Source organism: Drosophila navojoa, chromosome 5 (assembly GCF_054131105.1).
Source record: "Drosophila navojoa isolate 15081-1374.11 chromosome 5, UAZ_NAV_1.0, whole genome shotgun sequence".
NCBI classification, from domain to species: Eukaryota; Metazoa; Arthropoda; class Insecta; order Diptera; family Drosophilidae; genus Drosophila; species Drosophila navojoa.
In genome coordinates this window covers 15150181-15172734 of record NC_142893.1, presented here as the reverse complement: position 1 = coordinate 15172734, position 22554 = coordinate 15150181, and the positions used below count along the sequence as shown (strand labels likewise).

At 38.8% G+C, this 22554-nt stretch overlaps 3 protein-coding genes and 1 long non-coding RNA gene across 5 annotated transcripts; 1 reads left to right on the top strand and 3 right to left on the bottom strand.

The window, feature by feature from the left end:
* Window positions 1-1976: 1976 nt before the first annotated feature.
* On the bottom strand, window positions 1977-3274 carry Grl58a (Gustatory receptor-like 58a). Its single transcript, XM_030388826.2, has one exon. The coding sequence runs from the start codon at window positions 3188-3190 to the stop codon at window positions 2000-2002; it is 1191 nt and encodes a 396-aa protein (XP_030244686.1). The 5' UTR covers window positions 3191-3274; the 3' UTR covers window positions 1977-1999.
* Window positions 3275-7684: 4410 nt separating this feature from the next.
* On the bottom strand, window positions 7685-9489 carry LOC115564481 (uncharacterized). The gene is made up of 5 exons (XM_030388824.2): window positions 9283-9489; window positions 8981-9227; window positions 8714-8796; window positions 8495-8644; window positions 7685-8438 (listed from the first exon to the last, which is right to left on the bottom strand). The coding sequence occupies exons 1-5, from the start codon at window positions 9377-9379 to the stop codon at window positions 7777-7779; spliced, it is 1239 nt and encodes a 412-aa protein (XP_030244684.1). The 5' UTR covers window positions 9380-9489; the 3' UTR covers window positions 7685-7776.
* Window positions 9490-10001: 512 nt separating this feature from the next.
* On the top strand, window positions 10002-22023 carry LOC115564479 (3'-5' exonuclease Snipper). 2 transcript variants are annotated; one of them, XM_030388822.2, is made up of 3 exons: window positions 10002-10509; window positions 20928-21214; window positions 21282-22023. In XM_030388822.2, exons 1-3 carry the CDS (start codon window positions 10487-10489, stop codon window positions 21857-21859), a joined length of 888 nt encoding a protein of 295 aa, XP_030244682.1. In that variant the 5' UTR covers window positions 10002-10486; the 3' UTR covers window positions 21860-22023. The 2 variants fall into 2 exon arrangements, with proteins under 2 accessions (XP_030244682.1, XP_030244681.1); XM_030388821.2 differs by lacking the exon at window positions 10002-10509 and adding an exon at window positions 18945-19373.
* Window positions 10168-11812, bottom strand: LOC149091079 (uncharacterized). Its single transcript, XR_016197190.1, has 2 exons — window positions 11592-11812; window positions 10168-11070 (listed from the first exon to the last, which is right to left on the bottom strand). It is a non-coding gene; the product is annotated as an uncharacterized LOC149091079 (long non-coding RNA).
* Window positions 22024-22554: the final 531 nt, after the last annotated feature.

The following is a 22554-nucleotide window of genomic DNA, read 5'->3' as shown; positions in this document are numbered from 1 at the left end:
TGGAATACTATTAGACATAGAGACTTCAGATTTACTGTGTATATATATATGATGAATACAAACATTTTGTAATCAACAGATTTTGGATACCACGCCCCCTCCGCCCCCAATTTGCAAAAAACGTATTTCAAGTACTAGAGACTTGTGCTTTAGAATGTACACACATCTTGACCATATGATTACGCTCTGAAAATTTCATTAAGATTGCATGTCTACAAAAAAAGTTATTTATCAAATAAATTCTCATACTATTGCCCACACTGCAGCGCAGCCCAAGCGCAGTCGCTGCTTACTGCGCAGTTAGCAGAGCGCGGGCGCGTGAGGGTGGATGCATGTGTATGTATGTGTGCGTGCATAAAAGAAGTGTAGAATGATAAGAATATCAGCTTGGAGGGTTCAGGGTATCTCCTAGTCGAGCAGTCTCGACTAGAGTCTTCTTACTTGTTTCAGTCTCGAAAGGCGAATGCATAAATTATGTTACCCACGCAGAGCTGTCCTTCAGTTGCCCACGATATATACTTTAAATACACACACATACATATATAAATTTCGCATTTTTCATGCACTTTACAGCTCGAAAATATTATATTGGAAAAAGGGTTTGACTCTTATTTATGAATATTTGGGTTTGGTGGAAATCTCATATTTTCACATTTCACTTCAAAGTGAGTTTCCCAAAATCAATATATATATACATGTAGCTATACCTACTTCAATTCACGCAGCAATCGGCTTGTGAATTAGACTTCCCGCTGAGCGCAGACGCTCGCCGCCGGCAGCTGCAATCAAATGACAAAAACTTGTTGCCACATTTTAGAGGGAAACTTTGATTTATTGAACATCCATTTGCACTCTACTGTATCAGCATGACAAGTACACTGGGAGAAATCAATAAGATTTAATTTTCAATGCATTGTAAATTGATTTCTTTGCAGCTAAGTATCATTTATTAATATTTTTATAAATTTATTAATTTATAAATGAGTAAACATTGATTTCTATAATTTACAAAAATAAAAATATGAATAATTAATCAATATGTAATTTTATATAAAGAAATAAAATAACATTTAAGATATTTTGATTTGTGCATTTATGTAAATGTTAATTGCTTTACGTTAACATAAAAATGTTATGTTGAAGTGGCATACATAAATGTACACACAAACGCAGCTAGCGTCTCTTTCACTCACACTGAGATTGCTTACTTAACGAGCTCAGTCGTGATCGGTGAGCAACCATTTTTCTCGTTTTATTTTGCTCTGTTTCTTCTTCGACCGTTTGCTTGAGTCAGAGCAGTCTTTTATGCATTAATATGCATGCGAGAGCTTTTGACGTGAGTTGAGTGTGCATGTGTATGTAAATGTGAAGAGCGTTCGCATTGGATTTTTGAGCTACTTGCGCACTTCCTCAGCCTGATTGGGCGAGCGTCAATCGTGGCTCTCCTTAAACGATGTTCGTTAAACGAGCGTCAAACGAAAAGAACCGAAGGCTCTTGCTGAGAGAGAGTGAGTGGATATTGTGAGGGAGTGAATATCTGTTTACGTTGCTCTCATTAATATTAATAATAACAAATGTCAATTAATAATATTATTGATTTTTATTAAATCAATATATAATATTATTTGATTTCATTATTAACTAAGGCGCAGTTGATACTCTCGGAAAGTAAATATACATATTTACAAGGCAAATGAGTAAGCGAGCAAGTTGCCTTCGGCTCTCTTCTCAGCAAATCGCGCTATCGACTTTTGATTTCTCTTCGGCTTGCCTAACTGCAGCTTCTGCAAAGAGAACAAAAACGACTCAAGCTAGCTTTCTGTTCTTTTCTGTTCCACTCAAAGAGAGCAAAACTTAAATACTGCCAGCTTATAAAAACTCTGAAAAGAAAATGCTTCAAGCACACAAACAACAATGAGTAGTTCATCAGATATACTGTATATATATTATAACTTTATTAAAAAATACTTTCAGTATTCAATAAATTTACAAATCTGTCTCAGAGCAACAATAAATTGAAAATCTCGCCCTTGTGGACGGGCAAACGCTTGTGCCACACGTAGCTCACATGGAGGTAGCTGCAGTAGCAGAATAGCAGGCGAAAGAAGAACCGCCGGTTGGGCGTAAAGAGGCCAAGAATCTGTAGGCGTGGCTGGAGCAAAACACGCCGCATACTCTGCCCCGAGCTGTACATGTGGCCAGACGTGGAGCAATGCCGATCCAGCCAGCCGTGCATAGCCAGCGCCTGGTTGAGCTGCAGCAGCTGGGCGAGATGCATCCAGGTGGTGTCCCGCGGCGATCTGGTGGCCACAACAAGTGCATCGAGCGACTGGAACAGTATGCGCAAGCCGTTCGCCAACATCAGGATGTCCAGCAGGCGACGCCAGTGGCCAAAGGAGAGGGCATAGATCATTGTCAGATTGTAGACGACAATCTGGAGGAGCTGCGGCGCCAACGTGTCCAGCAGCTGCTGCGTGAGCCGCGCATAGGCCTCGTATAGACGCTGGGTGTAGAGCAGGCGGCGCTGCAGCCGTTTCACGGCTCCATAGTCCGCGTGCAGCGTCTTCATGTGGAGCTGCTCCAGCTGCTGCTGCAGCTCCGTGTTCAGCTGTTCGAAGGAGGCCAGCAGCAGGTAGAGGCAAATGCTGATCAGATGCGCCGCCATGTCCAGGCACCACACGGAAAGGCTGCCGGGCAGGGCGATGAGCAGCACATAGCCGAACTTCGTAATGACGTCCGATGGCCGCCTGTAGACCCACCAATAGATCTTCATGGTGAGCAGCTTGAGGGCCAGCTGCAGCACCAGCAGCCAGGAGACCTGCAGCTGGCAACGCGTCAGCCGGTGGAGCGCCGGCGCCAGCCGCAAGAAGCCATTGATGAGGCGCACGCGCTCCTCGTGCACGCGGCGCGGCTGCCACAGGAAGAAGCAGAGGAACAGATACGGCTGCATGTACAGCAGCGAGCTGTACGGACTGAGCAGCGCCAGGCTGAGAAAATAGGCGAACGGCAGCGCCACCAGGCGCGACACCGTCACGCTGTAGTGGGTCAGGTGCACCGCGTTGCCCTTCCGCCGGTAGCGCAGCCGCAGCAGCCCCAGAAAATAGAACTGCGCCAGGTAGAAGCGCAGCAGCAGCAGCGCCGAGAAGCGTATGTACTGATTGCTGATGCGGAACGAGCGCAGGAATGCCATCGCGCGCACCTGTGTCCTGCTCCGGCACCACGAACACGACTGACTCGAGCCCCGGCAGGAGCAGCGATGACCCCATCAAATTGCTCCATTTGGCGGCTAATGCTTGGTAAATGACTTGACTAATTTGACTATTAACACGTATACCCTTTTCCTTTTAGGTTGAGCTTACGAGATCATTGGAATGCCCTGTAAAAGGAATACACTGTGGAAGGGAATATTTGATCTATTAATATTTCTTTTATTATTATTTTTCTATGTACTAATAATATTAACAATAATTATAGTTGTATAGTTATAAATGTAGTTATGGCAGCTGCATGACAAAAGCTGAATGCTACGACACTCAATGGAAACTGCATTTATAAAACTTGTGGAAATATTAAAGACAATTGGCTCGTTCAGAAAAAAGCATAGTCCCAGGAATGTCTCTGAAACTGTGGGCTAAATTTTCGGTTACTTCTACAACAGACAAAAAGAAAACTTGAAGCCTGAATTAGGGCAGCTGCATGACAAAAGCTGAATGCTACGACACTCGCAGTAAGGTACATCAATACCAAAGACTGCATATTGTGAATCTTAAGTCTAACAATCCATCAACACATCAAGCCATCAGTTTATCAACCAATCAATTTCGATAACTATTTATCGACATCTATTAAACATGTGAAAATATTGATCATATTTGCTTGAAATTAAAGTGAAGACTGCTGCATGACAAAAGCTGAATGCTACGACACCCGCAGTAAGGTACATCAATGCCAAAGACTTAATACCATTAATCTCGTGTAAGCCCTGACTTAAGTTACATAAAGCATTTTAAATCTATAAGTCTAAGGTTCTATCAACACATCAAGCCATCAATTCCAATCTATTTCGATGAGTAATATTCGATACGAAAGCTCCTCGATAACTATTTATCGATTTCGATTACTATTTATCAACTTCGATAACTACTTATCGATTTCGATAACTAATTATGAATAAATCTTGTGGGAATATAGATCATAATATATAGAAATAATAGACCCATGAATGCCTTTGGAACTGTGCTCAACTCTTCTAGTGGATGTGACAAAAACAAAACTTGAAACTTCAGTTAGAACAGCTGCATGACAAAAGCTGAATGCTACAAAACTCGATGTAAGGTACACCAATGCCAAAGACTGAATAATCTGAATTCATTGTTCACGAAATAGAAAACACATTCATGATCCACAGACATATGTATAAATGCTCTTAGTTTAGAGCTTCTAGCGAATTTATAACAGAAGACAAATGCTTTGAGACTACATGACAGAAGCTGAATGATATGGCACTCGATGTATGGTGCATCTATGAAACTTGTGGAAATATTGATCAGAATGTGCTCGCTAAATAAAAGCCATAGCCTTATGAATGATTAAGAAACTGAGCTCAACTCTTGCAGGGAATGTTACAAAAACAAAACCTGAAACTTGAGTTAGGGCTGCTGCATGACAAAAGCTGAATGTTACAACACTCGCAGTAAGGTACATCAATGCCAAAGACTGCATATTGTGAATCTTAAGTCTAACAATCCATCAACACATCAAACCATCAGTTTAGCAACCAATCAATTTCGATAACTATTTATCGACATCTATTAAACCTGTTGAAATATTGATCATATTTGCTTGAAATTAAAGTGAAGACAGCTGCATGACAAAAGCTGAATGCTACGAGACTCGGTGTAAGGTACATCAAATCCAAAAACTGAATAATTGAAGCTTGTGGAAAACTTGATCCTCATTGCTCACGAAATAGAAAACATAGAATCATATGATGCACAGTATTATAAATGCTCCTATTTGGGTTTTCTAGCAAAGTGATAGCAGAAGCTAAATGCGATGAGACTGCATGACAGAAGCTGAATGATATGACACTCCACGAATGGTATATTTAATCAGCTTTCAAATAGTGATTATAATATTGAAAATTTTTTATTGTTATATGATTATTTAACATAATCTTGCAATATTTTCAACCTTTTCTACCATACGGAGAAAGTTATGTAAAAAAAATATATATTTTATTTTTTTATTTTCATATTTTTTTTTATTTTTTTTTAATAAATTTGTGCTGTAATATGGCAAGTTTTGTCAAAGGCAACAACCTTGAGTAGAAAGTTCTGTTAGATCATAATTTGTTATATAATTAATTTAATTGGCAAAATGTGACAAGTTTTTTGTGACGAACAGAAAAAAAATATGATTTTGGTTGTGCAAGGAAATTATGCAAAAATTTCATAAGAAAGAGTCGAGTTGAGGTGGGCTGCACAGCCGGCAGGAGGAGGCGGAGGCGGAGGAGGAGAAGGCGGCAGGCAAAGTGCGGCAAGCAGTGCGTTGTGGTAATTAAAAAGTTGGCCAAAAAGGAATCCGTAGTCTGAAGCCAGGGATCGTTGACAGCTCAAAGGACCGACCGAGCGACCGAGCGACCGACCGTCGAGCGATGACAGCAAGCAAAACTTTGCGATTGGGTCGGGAATTGGTTCTGGCTCCGGTTCTTACGCCGGTTCTGGCTCGACGAATTCAGCCAAAGCTCAAGCAGAGGCACAAAATGTTTACGAGTTCGCGCTGCAAAATAAGTTGGAAAAAATTTGCAACTCGTTGCCAAGTTTGTCACCACACAACAAATATAACAACAACAACAACAACAACGAAAATGTATATAGAAAAATAAATGTAAAAAATACTTTAAAAATACTAGAGAGAGAGAGAGAGAGAAAAAATACTGATGCATAAAACATTGCGAGGGCCTTGGCTAACCGCAGACACCAACGGGCTGCGGTTGGGCTTCGGTTGGTCAGCGTTGCCACTAATGTTGCTCTTGTTGTTGTTGTTGTTGTTGGTGTCAGTGTTGTTGCTGCTGCTGCTGCTGCTGCAGCTCCTGGTCATTATTGATGCCATTGACGACAAACGCGCCAGCAGCGGAAATTGGAAAAGTTCTCGACGGCATCTTACAGTTCAATTTAAAGCAAGAAGTTGAGCTAACTGGATATAAAAAAAAAAAAATACATTTTTGGTTTAAATTGAATACAAAATAGTGAATTAAATTTGTAATATATTTAGTTAACTATTTTTTATTACGTTTAAAACAAAGCATAATACATATTAATATAGATATTATAAATTTGCTCAAATGTCACATAGTTCCAATATTGTTAAAGCTTTAAAAAATTTTAAACGAAAAAGTAAATTGATTATTTTAATAATTTTATAAAGTTTTTTAACAAAATTTAATATTTCTTAAAACTTTGCGTGTCTTTAAAGTTTAAATTGTATTTGATTGTATTGTATTTGGCATTTGATTTTTTTTATTAAGTTATTGTTCCATTTTCTTTTTTATTTATTTATTTATTTATTTTTTTTTTTTTTTTTTTTTTATTGTTATTTTTCTATTTTCATTTATTTTCTTGCAGTGTACAATTTTCTCACAGTGCACAGTTTACACTTCTGACTTCATTCATGTCTGATTGCATTTAGCTTTATTTGAGATTTCCATGTAGAATTTCTTTTTCATAGTAAAGCCAAGATTTTAATGGAAAGAGAGAGACAGAGACAGATCTCAGCTGCAGTTAGCTTTCGCTTGACAAAATATCGCGTTTAGTTCAATACAAGCATTTATATGTAAACACCAATACACCAAAATACACGACTACATATGTATGTATGTCAATAAACATACATATGTATAAATGTGTGTGTCTAAATCTAGTCAAAGACAATTTGGCACATACATATGTATGTATGTATATGTATTGGAAAGTGAACACAGTAATTAGACTAAAAGTAGTTATTGAACTTAAAAAAAATACCTTAAAATTATACTTAGATGTTTACCTATATTCATTAATATACATGCAATAATTTACATTCCTTATTTCATTACTAAAAAAAATAGCAGTGATTCTTGCTAGCTTAAGAAAACAGCTGTTAGAGAGGGAGAGGAGAGAGCCGCATAACCGTTTTGCTCTGCTTCCAAAAAGCTTTGGCGCTGCTCTTGGGACCATGCGCGCAGGGGAAATGCGAAACGGTTAACCGTTTAACTAAGGAGCAAACAACAATGAGGAGCAGACGCTGGCGATGTTATTTTTACACCAATCAGAAATGCTTCAATGACGAGCATAGAATAATTCAAGAAACTGTAATTAGAAGGCAGCAAAGATTTTTTATAATAAAAATAAAAGAAATAATAATAGAAATAATAGAAATAATAATAGAAAATAAATTATAGAAAATACTAAATGGCTTATGAAGTACTAGAAATGTCCAGCCTTACTCTTTCCAATCAGAAATATGTTAATCGAATGCTGAAAGCTGTTATTAAAATGTTGCCAACTAGAATCGACAATACTGTAGATTGTATATAAAAAATACCAAATCTCCAATTGGACATTATAACTACTCCTTATTGGAACACGCGTTTCAGCGTGTTTACCTCTAATCAGAAAGGCTTTCCAATCAGAAACGGGTGAAGTGCGCGCACAAAACAATTTAAGCAACTTTAATTAGTCCAAACAACAATCCAAAATAGATAAAACACATATATAGCTAAGCAATGCTTCAGCTTCAGCTATTGTCGGCGATGTCGCGGCGCAGCCAATCGAGGAGAGCATCCCGGGCGCATTCCGCGTCGGCGCTGTAGCAGACCAGGGCGCTGATCTCGTCCAGCCAGTTGCCGATGATGTAGCGCTTGTTGCACGGCATCACGGCCATCGCACGGAGCGCCTTCAGGCAGTAGAGCTGCAGCCGGGCGTTCGTCCGGGTGTGCATGGCGCGTCCCACGTGGCAGATGAGCAGCGTGAATTCGCGCATGCGCCACAGCGCCCGCTTGCTGTGGAGGCCGTTGAGCAGGGCGAGCACAATGTACTCGTAGCTGAGCACCGGCTGATCGTGCAGCTGCTGCTCGGCGGGAATGCACTTGTCCTCGAATATGTCGAAGATCAGCTTGATGCCGTCGACCTCGTCGAACAGACGCTGCCCCTCCGAGCAGCGCAGCAGCAGAGCGAACGCCTTGCAGTTCATCTCCCAGAACTTGGCCAGCCGATTGACGATGCGCGAGTGCAGCAGCTGGAACAGGCCCAGCTCGATGCCCTGCTCGGGCGCCACCTCCAGCATGTGGCAGAGATGGTGCCACATGTCGGACGGATACAACGGCTTGCAGGGATCCTGCTTCAGGTAATTGGCCACGGAGGTCAAGTTCTCGGCATCCGATAGCACAATGCCCAGCACTGGAAGGGGGGAATACATTAAGAGCTGACATGGAAAGCCAATTGGATGTATTTACCCTTTGGCTTGCCCGTCAGATTGCGCAGTATCTCGGCGGCGAGATCTTCCTTGCGCGGTTCCATGTCCTTCAGAATTTTATAGAACTCAATCATTAAACATTTGCGATTCGCGATTTGCTCGGCGCCATTCAAATTGCGAGAAATTATGTCTGAGAAGGGAAAGAGAGAGAGAGGGAGAGCATAGAGTAGAGAAAAAGAGAGAAGAGTGGAGTACCTACTAAATATCTTCAAATAAATCTCAATCTCCTCAAAGTGCTCCGCGTGAAGCTTCAAACGTTTTCGCATAAATGCATTCTTAAGTCTGCAAAAGAGAGAAGAGACTGAAGAAGGGAAGAAGAAGAAAGGGGATTGCCTTCTAAGTAGATGGGAGGAATGGTAGTTTCATCAGGAATCCCTCCCATCATTTGGCAAACGGAAAAATGCGATAAATAGAAATGAAAAGCACACCAAGCTTCCCCTCTGTCCGTTCCCCGTTCCCCACTCACTTTCTAACGATATCCATCTCGAGTATAGCACGTTGCACATTTTGTGGATTGAGCAGAAATTCGGTCAGGGAAACAATGGCACGCCAATGGGTTAGATTGACATCGCTGTCGATTTCCTTCATCAGCTTGGGCAATGCAAAGTAGCCATAGGCCAGCTGAGCGCGATCTAGGAAATAGGTGGAGCTCTTGGCGCATTGCTGTGGGAATCTGAGACAGCAATCGCGCTGCTTTCTGAATTTATCCCACTCTGCATGAGGAGTATCATTAATGACTAAAGTGCTGCAGCTGCTGGACTCTAGTACCTGTGCTCTGCAGACAGTTGACGGTGCTTGGCTTCATCACATCTTTCATTTCATGTTGCAAAAAATGATTGCGGTATCTTTCCAGCTGTTCCCACATTTTGAATGACAGACAAATTAAGAAATATAAGTATCGAATATAAAAAATAAGTTGTTGGGATTGTAATGATGTAAAGGGAAATATATTTGAATTATTTTCAAATGCCAACGGCTCTCTAGATGGCGCCATTCATATTGAGTAACAAAATACTAAAATAAAACTAGCATATGAGTGTAAAGAGCGGGACGAAGTTGAAGAGCTCATCATTCATATTGAATTAATAAAAGTTAATTCCGTTTGGCTTTATTATATATAGAATCAATTAGAAATTTTAAAATATTTTTACACTGAACAATTAATATGCTTTGAATATGTTTTCAAATACCAACGGCTTTTACATTAGCGCCAATGCTTCTAGTGCTGCCAGATTATGTCAACTGTAAATTAACATATCATAAAAATACTAAAATTATCCATTAACAGAGGAGTTTACATTTTACCATCGCATCACAATCATAATATATAGAAACTATATATCGTTAAATATCTGTATATATCCATTATTTGCAAAGATTTGTCATATATATTCTCCTTAAAACATTTTGAAAGTTTCTGCAACTGGTCACACCTAGACGCTCGGTCATATGTTTCTGCAGCCGCTGCTGCTAACGCCGTCGCTGTCGCTGTCGCTGTCGCCGTCGTCGTCGTCGTCGTCGTCGTCGTCGTCGTCGCTGCCATTGTCGCTAGTTTGTTTTTATCCAACTGTGCCGGTCGGCAGACTCAGATCTTCGCTGTAGACGGACGCTCGAGAATTGAGTGAAGTTTTTTGTGCGCGCGCAATTGTTCAGTTTTCGTCGCTTTCAATATTTGTCTCCTTTTGTTACGTGCCGGCTGTGCGCCGCCTGCATATGCGTGTGTGTGCGCGCTTGCTTGTGTGTGTGTGTTGAGTGCATATGTGCATCTGTGTCTGTGGAAGCGCGCAGACAACAAAAGAAAATTTACCGGTCCACCTTCAGCGCTTCCTTGCCCTTGCCCAATGCCGTTATTCGCACTGCCAAAATAACAAATCGAATTTTTTTTCCGCATACAAGTTGAATATTTTACAACTCAACTCGCTAAGCGCTTCTACATTATAAATTGGACCAACAAGAAACGTTTCGCACAAGAATGGCGTTGATGAGACTGGCAAGGTGAGTGTAAGAATGCAGCTAAATAATATTAGCTGGCATACAACTAGAATCCAATAAGAAGTGCTGGAAACTCTTATAAGAAAGCGCCTTTGTCATGTCTGCAATTCCCAAACCTATTTTTCTTTCACCAATTGATATATCAATATGACGGTGGGTATATTATAATATATCTGCATATATGTATGTATGTACATGTGTATGTTTGTATAGGTATGTACGTAGTATACAACGGGCACGTGCTATGACTATTGTAGGTTGAAAATTGTTTTTATCGATTTGCAAGTGCTGTGAGAGGAAAGTCCAAGAAATGAAACATACTCTATCCACATACACACATACCTATAACCTATACACACACACACATTTATGTGCATTGCAAATGACAAGTCTGTGCAATAAAAACTGAAAGAAGTAAAACAAATTCATTCATGACATTCAAGCGAATATGAAATACTCTACTTATATAAATATACATATGTATGTATGTAGTAAAATTACTTTATGGAGAATACATTGCTTTGCTAACTGTCAAACTGTAATTTGCCTGCCATGAATGTAAAACTGTAGCGAGAAGAGCTCTTGTGAATTTTGTCTTGGAATATTGGAAGGACGGATCTTGTCTGCATTGTCGCTTGTAAAACTGTAATGCAACACTAGTGCATGTAAAACTTTTGAATAAAAGTTCGGGACTTTTATGTCTGAAAAGTTTTGGCAAAACAATATTTGAAACTCCATCAAGTTTCTATGCACGTAAAGCTGTAACGTGTACACAGTGGTTGCGGAACCATAGAAAAGAAGTTCGTTTAAGGATTTTGTCTGAAGTGCCTTTCAGTGACTCATAAACTCACATTGCTTAAATACTTTGCTCAGTTAGCAATATCTTTTTAATTATTTTGTATTAAATTATTTATGCACAAGATTTTGTTCACAAATTAAATACTATTTGGAATTCCTATTCGTGAATAATTTTTGTTTATAAAAACCTGCGTCGACGTCGCGACGTTGTTTTTGCCGTTACTCTCGCTGCTTTTTATTTCGTTTTGCTCTTTTCGTTTCTTCTGCGCCTCCCGTCCATTGTTTACCTTAACATTTAGCATGCAGATTGCGGTAATTGTTTTTGTTGTAGTTGTAGCCTGTTGTTGGTGTGCGCTGAGTGCGTTATTGCTCTCATTGTTGTTGTTATTGTTTCTTTTGGTGAGGCGCAATTGGCGATTGGGCTGGAGCCCCGCTTCCTCCACTCAACTGAATTGAACTGTAGAGGGAGCTTTAAGCTTTAAGTGAGATTTTTGTAAGTTTCATAGAATTAAATATTCGCAGCATTGTTCTACTAGCATTTATTTAATTCCTGTTATTAATTTTACCGCTGTTGTTGCTGCTGCGCCTGTTTGCAATTGCTTTATTGGTCATTGCACTCTACTGCGGCCTGGCCCTGGGCGTCAAATGTCCCCTCATTGGCAAATACCCTACACGTGCGTTGACATTATCGAAGTGCTACCACCTTGTTGTTGGTATAGTAAATATTTATGTTTCCAGCTTAATTCCATTTCATTGACATTTTATCTCAGGCGCTCAAACAGTTTAATACCTTATTAAGTTAATATTATAGTATACTCCTTAAAACCCGCATATATAATATAAATTTCTCTTCCATTTATATTTTTATAATACTTGAAATACTAAGCTTATAATAAGAGATTTCTTATAGAGTATTGCCACTTCGTCTTGACATTCTCACATTTTTAATTCCATTTCTTCTTGTCAATAGATATCAATTGCCTTTGCTATATATAATATCCGGCAAGCTTAAGTTGCATTCCTCAATTAATTATCAATCTATCAAGCTTGCGGTCTTTAGTCTTATAGATTTATAGCAATGCACAATTTCTGTTCTATAAATATCGTATAATATAACATACATCTGGAATAAGCTAACAATAGTATCATTATAATGACATACTATTGTTGGATTATTCGCTGTTTCTTTAATAACATACTATTGTTGAATCATGCATTGTTTCATTAATTAGAAAATACTTTGTTTTTACCATGCTAAGCATTGCCTGGTACTAAAAGCTTTACAGCTAAGAGTCATGCGACTGGGTAGTACTGCTAAAAAACAGCTACTAACTAAAACTCGGCTCTTAAATACTAAAAGTTAACATTTTAATTAATTCTGGAAGCCTTTTGATTGAGTCAGCAGTAAAACAGTTGTAAAATTTTTAGTTTCTGTTGGTATTTGTGATTTCTTTTTCTTTCTTTTTTCTACTCTATATATGCTCTCTCTCTCTATACTATTTATTCACTATATATACAGCTTCAATAGCCTAACTAATAGCACCTTTGCCGATTTGCCACGCCTCTGGTGTGCTAAATCTTAAAAGTCTATTAGGTAAGAGCATATCTTTCAAATTTGTAGACTCTAACTTCCCATATTCTCTTAAAACTTTTACAGAACGAGCATAGAGCACTTTATTTTTTGCAGTGTAGCTCAGGCTTAACGCCGCGGACATTATCTCTCTCTCTCTCTCTCTCGCTCTCTGTGTGTGTGTGCGTGCTTTTCCCATTGCACAATCTGAGCCCATAAATAAATGGCGACAGTTCAATTAGGTCCACTTTGGAGTTTGTCACTCCAAAAATAGCATCGGCGTGCCATTTTGTACATCTCCGGATTGTAATTGAAATTGTAATTGTAATTGAATGTAATTGGAGCCGAACGCCGACAATCTGCGCCGCTCTGGGGCCAACTCTCTCAAGTGCATTTGCCAAAGCAATTGAAAACGAAGCTGCAAAAGTGCAGTTCACATATCTCTGCATGCATCTGGATCTGTAGACGTAGCTATATCTACATACATATATGTATGTATGTATGTGTATATGTAGCTGTACATATCTATACTTTTATTCGTATTTGTATCTGTATCTTTATTTGTATCTATATCTGTATCTTTATCTGTGTCCATATATCATATAGATGAGGCTGCATCCAGCAATTGTTGTTGTTGTTGTTTGTTTGTTTGTGTGGCCCCAATACGTCCGATGGCCCGTTGTGGCCTTTGATGTTGATATTTATAGAGCACATGGAAAACTTTTAGAGTTTTTGCACAACAATTGAAATAGCAGAAGCAAAAGCAAATACAAGTGCATGCTGATAATTATAATAATCTAAATAGCTACTTAATCTGCACTCTATATATATACATATATACATATATATGCCCATTCATACTTTGTTTACGCATTTCATATTATATCATATTGTATCCGACCTTTTTTATACCACTCTGTCTCAGTCTCTGCACAATGAGCTTAAGCTTTGCACTATTTAAGCTGTCGATCAAGCAGTCAATCACTCAGCTTTCAGTGCATCAATTAGGCAGTCTATCAATCAATTAACCAATTCACCTGCCCTTCAGTCCGTTTAGTCAATCCAACTGTTGTTAAACCATTCAGCCAATCACTTAGTCCGTCAGTTAATCAGTCAATCATTCTAGAATTTGCTCAATCAATAAGTCAGCTCGTCCTCAAACGGTCAATCAACCAGCTCAGTTCCATCTATTAGTCAATCGGTTTTGTAAACAATGCAAATATCATTTATATGATTGTTACAAATCTACAGTAAGCTTAGCGTCATACGAAACTATATACATACATACACATATACATATACACATATATATATACACATATGTATGTATATGTTTTGTTCGCTCTTAATTTAATTATGAATATTTTATTAATTGACATTGTTGTATATTCTATAAATGAATTTTTCTATACTCTCATCTTCAACTGTTGTTGTTGTTGCTGTTGTTGTTGTTGTTGTCCGCTTTGTCATTTGAAACAAAGCTTTTGATCAACTATTAATTCTCTCCTGACAAATGGCCACGTTTTAAATTGTTTTATTCAGTCGAGATTTGTCAGCGTGTCGAATTGAGTCGAAAATAGTTTCAATTGAATATTTATATTAATAAATGTTTCAGTGACGAACAAAAATAAAAAACTATATATATATATTTTTTTAATTAACAAATCAGTGAAATAATTTGTAGGCAATAATAAAACACAAACAAACAAAAAATGTTGCATTTAATTGATCAATGGGAAACTTTGGCAATGCATTTGTAAGTTAATCAAAATTATTAAATTATATTAATAAAATTGAAAATAATATAATGGAAGTAAACTGTAAACAGATAAAGTCTATTAAGATTAATGAAAAAAATAGGAAATATTTTAATATATTTTATTCTTATTAAATTTCGTATCAAAACCTTTTTCAAATATTTCATTTTACACTGTAAATAAATTGAATTAAATAAAAAATTAAATTAAAATTGTAAAATCAGCAGCATGACATTAAAAATTGGCAAAAATGTTTTTTCGAATTGCTCGATAGTTAAATATTTAAATTAGAAGTGGAAAAAAAATAAAAATAATTTTAAGACGCATTTCCAAGTAAAACAGGTGAACAAATATGGAATTTTCGGTCGGCCTCTAACGACTGTGCAATGCTCGTTCACAGATCATTAATAACAGAAATAGACTCTTAAATATATACTAAATATATAGAATAATAAATAAAATAATTTAAAAAAATATATAGATAAATAAATAAATAGTAGCCTGATCATAATATATAAAAAAAAAATAAACATAGTAATAATAATATTTAAATTTCTTTGAGAAACATAAACTTTTTCCATTATAAATATTTGTTTAAAACAAAAATGTAAACTAATAATTTTTCAGAACGTGTAGCAGTATTAATGCACCCATTGTATATATATAATTTTAACCTATAACAATGGGATTCTATAATAAAAATCGTGATTGAGGAAACCAAAACATGTTGGAATCGATCTTGCGCATCCAACGACTCTCAGCACAGTGGGACAGTTAAGCAAAAAATGTGACAAACCCAAATGTCTTATAAAAACAGCTGCGAAATGTATGATAGAGTTTCTATAGAGACCTGATTAAATTAGAAATAGATCATAAAATATAAGATTATCATTTATCAATATCATTATTTAATATTATTTAAAAATTGATTTATCTAAAATAAATTTTGCTTAAAAATATTTAAAATAATTGTATTTAAAAACTATTTTTAACTGATGACAATTTATAATTATTATACAGCGATTCTTACAGTTACGACAATTACTTAATTGCATATATTACATATTAAACAAATTGCCATGAAAATAATGAAATAGGCCCACTGTGCGCCATCATATTGCTAGCGGTTATTGGGCTTGTGTGAATTCAGAGGGAAATCCGGCTGAAAGCAGTTTTTACCAAACTTATCCAAAGTCAAGAGCAAATACGCGCACAGACCAGGCCATAAATATATGTATGTATATGCAGCGCAGGGATAGACATATGCAAAGTAAATATATTTATGACAGAGCAAAATAATTGAAAATGAAGAGCAGAAAGCAGCCGCCGTAGCAGCAGCAAAGCAAATGCAATCGAATTTAGGTTAAAGTGCGAGAGAGAGAGAGAGAGAGAGGGCCATATAGACTATATAAAGCTCATTGATAGCCTCTTGTCTCCCACTCTTCAGACTTGAAGTTCATTGATTGTTTCAGTCAATTGCGCTATTTTTGGCAGCCTACACAGCTTATACAATTTGTTTGTGCACTTTTATCGACTTGCACAGGCATGTCCATGCATGTATGTGCATATACAGAGCAATCAAATGATTGTTGTTCTCTATTTATGTTTTGTTTTTGTTTATTTCAAGTCGAATATATTGCAAAATGAACGATATTACGCTTATGATCTGGAATAAGTAGTAGAAGCGCAGTACATCTGGATATGCCTGACTAGGAGATATTTAGAATCATATAATGCTTGAATCCTTGCACTAAATGGTTCACGACTTTTAACTTTGAAGTGCAGAGGAGTTGCTTTTGGTACTATATTGAGAATAACTCCCAGTTTCAAATAGTTCCCAAATTATTTAAGAAAAATGAAGTTTAGATAAATATCGGAAAAGTTGTATTGAATTTGCTGTAATATATGCCTTTCTGTTTAACTCAGATGAGTCAGATACAAAACATTATGCTTAGGATCGGTATGTTCTATCAAAAATAAATGACTACCCAACTTCCATTTCCCATAGATCGTTAAAAATAGCTTAGATTTAGATGGCACTGCAAATACTATTAAGAATTTTAAGACCCCACCCAAAATAGTTCTCAACATTTTCGTATAACATGGACAATTATAATAAATCGTGAACAGCCTCTAGTTTGAACAGGCTAATAACCGCCTTCCCTAACTAATAATATAGAAAAACTCTATTTAAACACAGTTATTATATATTTATTGCACGTGAAACAGAGACTTACCGAGCTGCCGTCAACGAAATGTCAACTACCGGATATCGAGTTGAGGCCCATTGACATTGTGTTTGCCAGATAATTAGTGGAGAGCCGCACATGCTGAGTACCTGAGGCACGCATTGTTAACGGCACGAGTCGCCCATTTGATTGACATAAATAACAAATACAGAAATAATATACTGATTCTAGGGGGCCTGTCGACATCACGTAATACAACCGTAAACAATAAAAAAATACTTTTCAGAACACGTCTAAGCTAAACCTGTTGCACTTTGGCCATTCACAAAGTGGCGTAAAGTCTACATATATGGATAGTCGATTATCTTTAATGTCCAATGAATCATAGAAACCCAATTTAGTTGCTCGCTTTTCCTAATGTTCGTTTAAGACTTGAGATTTGAAGGTTTATCATTAACTTGATGATAAAAAGGAACAGAACTTTTGTTTTTGTGAATTCCCAGATGGCCATTAGTTGAGTCAATAATTTAATTTAAAAGGCCTATAAAAACACCTTCACTTCTACTATGAATATTAAAGTTTACATTCAATTGTTTAGTTAAACAGATTTGCAATTTACTCTTACTTTGTGTTGGTAACATTTTCGAAAGTTACCCTGCTTTAATCTTTAAGCGTCGCTTCACATGCCAAAGCGCAATTTCACCGCTGGCATAGCACTCCCCTTTTAAAATTAGAGCGACAGAGAGAGCGCGAGAGCAATTTGTCTATCCATTCACATTCCATTTAACCATTGCAGCTTACTGCGACTCCAGCCCAACACGTTCTAAAAATAGTTTGCAATAACTCAAATGCCAGAAAAAAAAAACAAAAAACAAAAAACAATTCCACTCATTGCATTATCGCTCTAGCTTATGCCCGTTCTGAGATAAAAAGAGAGCGAGAGAGAGAGAGAGAGAGAGAGCAAAAGCACTAAAGCTTATAAGTGCTATAATTTCATTTACAATTAACTCTCCATTAGGACAATGCTCTTTCCAGTCGTTCCATTATCTAAATATAGCTGCATTACCCCTTCCAGCCGCTTGGAATGGCAACGATCAATTCCACTCACTGCATTGTTGTGCATAGAGAGACAGATAAAAAGAGAGTGAGAGTGACTGAGTGAGTTCATTAATCCAATTTTTGCATGTTTGCCGGACTAAGTATATATCTGCTTCCGCATTTGCAGTGGACATCGTTAGTGTGCGCTTCCACTCCTCCCACGACAAGCGAACGAAAGTGAGAGTATGTCGTCGACTTTGTCATTGTAGTTGTTGTTGTTTCTGTTGTCCATTCAATCATTGCAAATTTTATGCAATCTGACTTTTGAGTGTTTTTGCAGGCAGTGTGCGTGCGCGCGTGTGTGTTGATCTCTTTTTGTAAAGCCATTGTGTTAGGCTTTGTGCGTGTGTGTGCCATATATCAAAAACATAACGGTTTGTGTCAGGCATTTGCTATATTCATACATTCTTTCCATTTACATAATGAAAGTGCAATGACTTTTGCAAAAGACGCAAACTGACAAGCTTAATCTTTGTTTTTGTCTTCATTTTTTTTCAAGATTTCCTTTATTTATCTTTATTAATTGTTTGTTGACCTTGCATTTGCGATTACAGTGCACACACCCATAATTGTGATAGCACGCGATTTACACATTTGAATGCACGTAATCAAGATTTGCAAACATGTGCATAGGTCATACATATATAAATATATTTATTGTATAATATGTTTTTGTTTTGACTTTGTTGCATTTACGCTGGTAAAAAAAAACCGGTCAGGGCTAGTTAGCCGGTCAAAAAGCTGCCAAACGAGTTAATGTTGTCAAAAGCCATTGGCTGCAATTAGTGAAAGTTAAATGCTTAAACGTAACTACAGCCTATCTCTTTGAGCAGTAATACGAGTGCATTGCAAGCATATCGACCAAACTAATTGCACTCAAATTTTATGTATAAATTTAAAAACATGCGCTAAGCCGTAAAAATTGCGAATGGCCACACTTAACAGCATAAGTCGACAACATGTGTGCTCCTCTGTTAAAAAATAAAGCTTTCCACACAAACTGGTCATACTATTATTAACATTTTCATTTGAGTATAAGTTATCGACTTTGAATCGATAACTCAATGGCTTTTGTAGCACATTTTAGTTGTAATTGGAATTTATAAGAAAAATGTGCGTAGAGACGAGCAAATTGTTGCTAAAAAACATGCCCTGTAGCATGAGCGAATTCGCGCAGCTAATACAGGAACTAAAGCTGATTATACCGCGGTCACTCAACGCTTTTGGTCGCAAGCGGGCACTGATTGAGTATGCCGATGTCGAGGAGGCGCAGACCGCCCTGAAACAGCTGTTGGGCCTCAGCGAAATACTGGACAAGCCGTTGCGCGTTAGCAACTTTGGACCGCGTGCCAATGCCGCCGACGGCACCAAGCCGAAAACCGCCAGCAAATCCACGCAGGCAACAGCGCCGGCTCAACTGAAACAGGACTCCACTTCGAATTCCGAGATCAACAAGTATGTGCAAAAGTTGTATGCCTGCAATAATCAATTTGACTTTACGCAGCCGCCACCGCCATATCTGCGCTATGCCTATCCGCCCATCAACGACGACATTCTCAGCGCCATTGGTGAGACACTGAAGAGCGATAAGCGCTTCTATGTGCAAGTGCTACACCTGATGAATCGCATGAATTTGCCGCCGCCATTTGGTGAGCGACCCAAAGGCATTATATTGCCGCCCAAGCAGTCGGAAGACGTTGGCATTCAAACCGAAACGATTGAGAGTGAAACGGAGAGCGAGCTGGAGAGTGACAAGGAACAAGAGCACAAGCAACCTTATCAACAGCCGATGCTAGGGGGAAAGAGACCTGCCGAAAGTTCAGTATTGGAGCAATATCGTAAGCGTGCACGTCAAGCGCTGCAAGTGGAGAAGACGGCGGCAGTCAAAGCGAAAAGAGAAGAGGAGAATACTAATGTGCCCGTTGCGCCACTTGTACGTAAAATAGAGCTGAAACTGCCGACGGCGCTGCCCGTTGCCTCACAGCTGCCCGAGGAGCGCTTGTCTGCCGAGCAGCTGCAAGAGCTGCCCGTCTATAAGAACTACAAAGTGGGCGAGCCGAGCAACAAGCTGTATATCAAGAATCTCGACAAGAGCATCACAGAGTCGCAGCTGAGCGCTCTCTATGCACGCTATGCGCCGGCCGAGAGTCTGGACATCAAGGTCATGCAGCAGGGTCGCATGAAGGGACAGGCATTCGTCACATTTAAGCAGCTCGACTCGGATGGGGCGTCGGCAGAGGCACTGGCGGCGGTGGTGGCCAAAGCATTGAGTGAAACGAATGGTTTGCTCTGGCAGCAGAAGCCCATGATCGTTTGCTATGGAAAGCAGCAGGCGCAGCAGCAGCAGCAGCAGCAGCAGTTGTAGAAAAAGCCAGAAATATTTGTGAGAATTGCATTCCAGAGAATGATTAGGAATAGAAATTGGTTGTTATAATTATAGTTTACTTATTAAATATTCTTAAATTATATATAGTTGTGAAAGACTGATGAAATACTTTTGTGTATATATATTTATAGATATTTGCCAATTAAAATGAAATGTAAATCTTAATGAAATGAAATGTTTGTTAAAAAAAACTCTCAAAGTTTCCGAATTAAAGTAAGATTAAAGTAAAAGTAACGTACATATAGTCTGAAATGTATTTAGTATATTAACTATTATTAACTTAATTCAATATCTAATGAAGTAGAGCGCAAAGAGAGGTGCGTTCTAAATGTTCTCAATGTCGAGCGTAATTTGTTGTTTTCTAATTTGTAATCGCAGTAGTAGTAGCTTCATTGGCTTTGTACGAGAGTCGAGCTAGATTTGTTTGTGGAATGTCAGTACTAGACTGTAACTACAAGTTGCCAAGATCCCACATAATATTTCCTATATATTTTTCTAAAAAAAATACATAATAAAAAAATTGCAAAAAAAAAAAAAGAAAACAAAAAGAAAGACAGAAATCAGTAAACATTTACAGATATATATTAAGCTAACGGTTTTCTTTCTTTCTTCCGCTTCGGCAGACAACTGGGCCTGATCGACACGTTGTATGTGGAGGGCGGACGACCAGATCCAGCCAACGCCCTGGATGAGCTGCAGAACGAAGCCGATATCAGCATCAACGGCATCGCCGGAGACACTGGATCAGCAGCCACCACAGCCACAGCCGCGGCCGGAGTCAAGACAAAAAAGTCACGCAAATCGAAACAGTTGGCGATGCAGCCGTTCAGCTATGTGATTGCCGTTGACTTTGAGGCCACGTGCTGGGAGAAACAGGCGCCGCCACAGTGGCGCGAAGCCGAGATCATAGGTGAGAGTGGTCGCAGCTGATCTATCTGGTAAAGCCTAGCCCATGCTAATTGCAAGTTCTCTCGCAGAGTTTCCAGCGGTGCTCGTCAATTTGAAGACGGGCAAGATTGAGTCGGAGTTCCACAAGTATGTCATGCCAATTGAGTCGCCACGTCTGAGCACCTACTGCACGGAGCTGACGGGCATCGAGCAGAAGACTGTGGACACGGGCGTGCCGCTGCAGACGGCGCTGATGATGTTCCACGAGTGGCTGCGCAAGGAGCTGCGCTCCCGGAATCTGATACTGCCCAAGACGAGCAAATCGAATCCGCTGGGCAACTGCGCCTTTGTCACCTGGACGGACTGGGACTTCGGCATCTGTCTGCACAAGGAGTGCACGCGCAAGCGCATGCGCAAGGCGCCCTATTTCAATCAGTGGGTCGATGTGCGGGCCATTTACCGGGAGTGGTACAAGTACCGGCCGTGCAACTTCAGTGATGCCCTCTCCCATGTGGGCCTGGCCTTCGAGGGGCGTGCGCATTCTGGCATTGATGATGCCAAGAATCTGGGCGCACTCATGTACAAAATGGTCAGAGATGGTGCACTCTTCTCCATCACCAAGGATCTGACGCCATATCAATCGCTGAATCCCAATTGTATATTGTGAGCCGGCGATCGAGCGAGAACTCCCTCCAAGCGATATCCAATGAAAACTAAAACAGAAACCGAAAGAAATGAAACAAAAACAAATTGCACTTAGTTACTACAGACTTTTAATAAACAATTAATATTACGTAGCTGGCGATGATAGATCGACAGTTCTGAATGTGAGAGCAGCCTGCAAAATATTCGTGTGCGTGTGGCAAATTCCGAGATGAGTTCTGCAGAGGCAATTGATAAGACTTGAAAATTCGACGAATTGTTTCAAATGTTGCTGCATGGCCCCAACGCCCCTCGCTCTCGCCCTCCCTCTCCCTATCTCTCCCTCTCTGTGTGTGAGGTGTGGGGGCAGTGCAGCATCTAATATATTTATATATATACACATACATACATATGGCCATAGAGCGTATTTTTCTACTATTCATATTTAATAATGCATAGTTAATAATAGTGTCTATACTGCGTATATGGAATATCATACTTATGTTCATCGCCCAAACACGGCCTACAACATTTAGCTTTAAGCAGCATTACTAATAAAACGACAATAGATATATTCAGAAAAGATCAACTAGAAACTATAAATGTTTATTTGATTTGCCTATGAAACTGAGGGCGGATAAACTGGGCTAAGCAGAGAACGGTGACGAATTAATCTTGAACTTGAGTGAAAGTGAGGTTAGGAAAAAGTTTTAATATAAC

Coding starts and splice junctions, on each gene's coding strand:
- Grl58a (XM_030388826.2), bottom strand. CDS start 3,190: ATGGCATTCCTGCGCTCGTTCCGCATCAGCAATCAGTACATACGCTTC.
- LOC115564481 (XM_030388824.2), bottom strand. CDS start 9,379: ATGTGGGAACAGCTGGAAAGATACCGCAATCATTTTTTGCAACATGAA. Junction 9,228..9,282: donor CAACTGTCTGCAGAGCACAG/GTACTAGAGTCC, acceptor CTCCTCATGCAG/AGTGGGATAAATTCAGAAAG. Junction 8,645..8,713: donor GATTTATTTGAAGATATTTA/GTAGGTACTCCA, acceptor TTCCCTTCTCAG/ACATAATTTCTCGCAATTTG.
- LOC115564479 (XM_030388821.2), top strand. CDS start 19,030: ATGTGCGTAGAGACGAGCAAATTGTTGCTAAAAAACATGCCCTGTAGC. Junction 19,374..20,927: donor TCGAATTCCGAGATCAACAA/GTATGTGCAAAA, acceptor CCGCTTCGGCAG/ACAACTGGGCCTGATCGACA. Junction 21,215..21,281: donor GCGCGAAGCCGAGATCATAG/GTGAGAGTGGTC, acceptor GTTCTCTCGCAG/AGTTTCCAGCGGTGCTCGTC.